This window comes from Penaeus japonicus, unplaced genomic scaffold, assembly GCF_977035675.1.
Source record: "Penaeus japonicus unplaced genomic scaffold, GWHDUDI00000001_assembly GWHDUDI00000029, whole genome shotgun sequence".
NCBI classification, from domain to species: domain Eukaryota; kingdom Metazoa; phylum Arthropoda; class Malacostraca; order Decapoda; family Penaeidae; genus Penaeus; species Penaeus japonicus.
The window spans coordinates 20500572-20505571 of NW_028234431.1; the positions used below are offsets into that span (position 1 = coordinate 20500572).

The 5000-nt window shown below is 38.4% G+C and overlaps 1 protein-coding gene across 1 annotated transcript in view; it reads left to right on the forward strand.

The window, feature by feature from the left end:
• The window catches only part of LOC122253478 (uncharacterized), an 85765-nt gene extending 82897 nt beyond the window's left edge, over nucleotides 1–2868 (forward strand). The window contains exon 6 of the mRNA XM_086554392.1: nucleotides 483–2868. Within this exon, the coding sequence (XP_086410518.1) occupies nucleotides 483–927 (445 nt within the window). The 3' untranslated portion in view covers nucleotides 928–2868. The remainder of the gene's footprint in view (nucleotides 1–482) is intronic.
• The last annotated feature ends 2132 nt before the right edge of the window (nucleotides 2869–5000 follow it).

Below are 5000 nucleotides of genomic sequence, written 5' to 3' on the forward strand. Positions count from 1 at the left end.
AGGGGGGATATATATAGAGAGGGGGGATATATAGAGATAGGGGGGATATATATAGAGAGAGGGGGATATGTAGAGAGAGGGGGGATATATAGAGAGAGGGGGGATATATAGAGAGAAGGGGGATATATATATAGAGAGGGGGGATATATATAGAGAGGGGGATATATAGAGAGAGGGGGGATATATATAGAGAGGGGTATTTATAGAGAGGGGGGTATATTGAAACAGGGGGAGATATATAGAGAGAGGGGGGTATATATAGAGAGGGGTATTTATAGAGAGGGGGGTATATATAGAGAGGGGTATTTATAGAGAGGGGGGTATATATAGAGAGGGGTATTTATAGAGAGGGGGGTATATATAGAGAGGGGTATTTATAGAGAGGGGGGTATATATAGAGAGGGGTATTTATAGAGAGGGGGATATATATAGAGAGGGGTATTTATAGAGAGGGGGGTATATAGAGAGAGGGGTATTTATAGGGAGGGGGACTTCATGGACACGATGCGTCACACCCACGGCTGGTTCAGAGAGATCCCTCACTACATGCACATGCTGCAGCACGTGTACCGCTCCCGCAACTACACGAAGCCCGGCCAGTACGTGAAGTGCTTCCACGACCCGGGGCGCGTCCTCACGCTCCACAACCACTTCCCGCTCTCCTGCCTCGGCGGCGGCTGCTCCTCCTATGCCATCGACACGGAGGACGCGCACTTGCAGCACTACCGGGCTGACTGCGTGACCACCCTGAAGAAGTCGTGCTCCACCGAGTACAAGAACCACACCATCCTCGACACCACCATATGGAGGTACCGAGAGCCGCTGGTGGCGCGGGTCACGGACACCCTCGTCCGCCTCGGCTTCTTCACCCCGGGGACGGCGTCCAGACCCAACGACCCCCCCGCGTCAGCCGTCAGGAGAAAGTGATCCTCCGCGCGCTAGTGAGTCGCCGGTGGTGGTGTTGTCTATGTGCCTTACCTGGTGTGATCCGCCCGCAGTCAGGGTTAAGTGTTGCCCTTCCGAGTCCCGATTTCATCTTCACTGTCAAGTCCTCTTCCCCTCCCTTTGCCATCTCCTCCTCCTCCCTGCGCCTGCGCCGTGAAGGGAAGGTGGCATCGTCCCTGTGGTGATTCTTGTGGCATATCTCGCTGTGTGAGTCGGTGTGACGCGCGACGCGGCAGAAACTTAGCGTCTGAAGTGTCCTGACCTCCCGAATCCTCGCCAGTGTCGGGCATACATGTCAAGAACATGATTATTCACTCACAGTGACGCGTGTGTCTGTTTATATTTGGAGGGTATTGGATATTCTTATGGACGTTAAATGCTTAAGAATAATTTAGTCAGATTCCCATTTGGAAAAGTGAAACAATTATTAGCATAAAGCGCAACTTCAGGTGCCACTATCAGCTGCTGTAGAGAGAACAGCGTCAACATATCTGCACAAATGCAATTCCCAACAGGTTTATTATTCAGTGTTTGTGGCTTAGTATTTTAAAGGCGTTAAAATAGTATGATCCATATCTTCTCTCACGAGGGAGGGACAGTCACCGGTGTGGAATACGAAGACTCAACTGTGATTTGTAGACTGTACGACCTTACAAAGCAGTAATGTAAATATAGCTTAGGATTAGCATATTTCGCCCTCCATTGTCACACTAGGTCGAGCTCTGCCATCGCGAAGGCCGGGGTCTGTGTGTATTGTACGTCAATTTCATATTTCAATTTGGTTTTAGGTTTTCATGTTTGTCAGTATTAAAAAAAGTCAGAAAGTTCAATTAAAGGTTCTTGTTTTATTTATATACATTTTTAGGGGTGAGTTGGAGGCGAACCGCCTTCTGGAAAATTAAACCTATTTGCATTAGGGTCGTACATATCATAGATGTAAGTATTATATCAGATCCATGTGAAATGTTTGAATATAAAGATTGCAAAATATTTTAAACGTCAATTTTTAATTACTTTGTGCGTAAGCAACTGCGTGCAGTGTATTCAAGTACTTACAAGACCCGACATATGATGAAAAATAACATATCAGTGCTGGAAACTTCAGGTTTATTTTTCATTTTATAATATATCAATACTTTTAAAGAGTGCCAGGTTTCTCTGCCAAAACTATGTTTTATAGGGCTTGAGAAGGTAATCCCCTAATACAGTTGGACAGCATCTGGTAATATTTATGTGCCTGCTGATTAATAATTTTTTTTTTATTCATAGTCTTATTTTTATTATCATTATTGTTTCATTTTATTTATCAATAGTACTTTGCAAAACTATGACTTGTTTACAAGAAAATTAAATGCATTAGAACATCGATAACTTAATTAGGAATGTTACTCATTCTTAAGTTATTCCTCACACTTTTTTATAATTTAATTCTTCATTTCTCATTTTGTGCCTCTTTCATGAATCATTTAGTTTGTATTAAATCTTGTTTTATTCCTCTCACACGATAATGAAAGTGAAAGGGAAAAAAATGAAGGCTCTAAGCAAATGTCAGGTGGGAGATGTTTGGGCTGACTGGATTTCTGCTTTTTGTTTGTTTGTTTGTAAGACATCTGATAATTAGAGAGAACATCCTTGTTATATTACTTATATTATTGAAATTATATTGTTTTCACTCTTTCTGGTTTTGTTGTGCCCTGTTTGTGATGAAATACCCACAAATTGGCACCTATTTTCGTGTATTGACTTCGAAGGTTCATGAATTCTCTGTGAATAGGCAACCAGGGGAAATTTCTGTCAGACAACCTTTTCTCTTCAATCATCCAATCATATTCATTTTGAGTGCCATTTTCATTAATGCCTTCTGTATATATTAAACTTAAGTCAGTTTTTGTATTGAACACTAAATAAAGCAGTGAAAATAAATAGGTATGTGTCTTTTCCTTCATAGAAATACTAGCTCCTAATGCTGGCTAGACCATTGGAACAAAAATATCTTTGGAGGTATTTTGGTATAAAAGCTATGGATATTCTTGAGCAGTTTAGGAAATCTGCCGAGAATTATCAGAACTATTAAAATACCTGCTGCATATATATAAGTATCATGGTATATGTTTACCAAGGTATTTTTCCTTTATGTACATTACAGCACATAATTGGTGTCTGCTTGCTGTATGATAAGTCTTGTCTGCTTTTTATTTTTGGAAGACAAGTTTGCTGACATAATACTGCAAAAGTGTCTTGCTCCTTGGTCTCCAAAGAAATGGCTTTAATTAAGGAAAGATGGCTGGGTAGAGGAAATATTTGTTAGGATTAGCATTGATAATTAGTGGGAGAGAGAGCCATAGGGGCAGTGAGAAAGAGAGAGAGTAGTAATATCTCTTGAGATATTTAATGCAATTCTCTGTTACTGTATTATCAAAGGTTAACTACATCATTATCCTAAAGAACAAAGATATATTTTTCTCTCATTAGTTTTCACATTCATAGAGGAGAGAGACAGACAGAAAGAGGGGAAGAAAGAGATAGAGAGAGAGAGAAAAAAAAGAGACTATCTTGATGTTAATCACATCTGAGTGATATATAAACTTTGAATATATTTTGTAAACATCATCTTTTCTTTTTCCTCCATACTTAAATGGTTGGTAATATGTTGTAGACCGAACACAAAGGTTATCTGAATAAGAGTCCAAATATTCTAAACTATTTTATTAATTATAGCCAACCATACCAGGTGCACACAACCTGTGTATAATATATACTGTACAAGACATCACGTATAGCAGTTATCTGTAAAAAACTTGTACAGCCTTAGAACAGCATTAAAGAAACATAACTGACAGCTATTCTAGCCTTATGCACTATCTCAGAGACTCACTGTTCTTACATTGCAAGAAATCTCAAAGTCATACTGAACCTCTACACTAGGCTCATATAACTGCTGGCCTTCCCCTTTGGAATTATGAAAGAGAAAACATGAAACAAAACTGGTAAACCATACACATCACAGTTGTTGGAATGTACAAAGCTCAAAACAAAAGTATATCAACAATTGTAAACTTACCAGATCAATTATATGACTATTTGAAAAATTACTGATATGTCATGTTTATAAGCTTAAAAGATCAAAGAATTGATGTTCTGAAAGCCAATGTGGCAGTTTTATTCCAGATATCCTGATTTAATCAGTATTAGAAAAAAAAATCAAAGTGGTACATGCACATCTGTGCTATATGTTTGTTCTAGTATTTTCTTTGGCATTTATTAAACCTGAAATCAGATATGATAGTATGCTGACATCAAATATTGGAATTTCCATTCTTTATTTTTTCCAAATGCAGAATAACAGGCAAAGAACAATATCTTGTTCTATCTTTATAATTCATCCCATGGTCACAGTCCGATGATATACCTTGATGCCAAACTCAGAATGCAAGAAGCAGGTACCGAGTCCTAAGAATTCTTCGTTCTTATGCACTGTTCCCCAGTTCCACAAAACATTACCAGTTTTGCTTCATGACACTTCTTTCAGCTATATTCAACTGGCTCAATATATGTTCTCTTCATAATAAGCTTGTAGTTACAAATGCTATAACTGTTAAGCGCATGGACCAAATATTACAAAGAAACGGCATGAGATTCATTTGTGCATTTTTTGTATATATGGTCCCAAATAAATAAATACTGTACTGTAATCATTAATCATTGTGGACAAAGCTAAGAATACATAGGAATAAAGCTCATCTAGGTATCCAGACTCCTGGATAAAACATTACTCTTCACCCTATATAAACTAAGTACAAACACAACATGTTTTTTCATTGGTTCTAAATGACTCACTTGAAAAAATAAAAAGGAAAAATTAAACATGATGGACTATTATTATGAAATGTGGATCTTCAGTCTGTCAGTCATAAAATACAATTTGGTAGTTCCCAGCAAACAGTCAAGCTACATTTGGATTTGCCAAGCAACTACAAAACAAAAGGTCCATTATTCAGAGTAATAAGTCTAATAATCAAGAGAAAAAGGAGACCATGACTATATTCAGTTTTCAG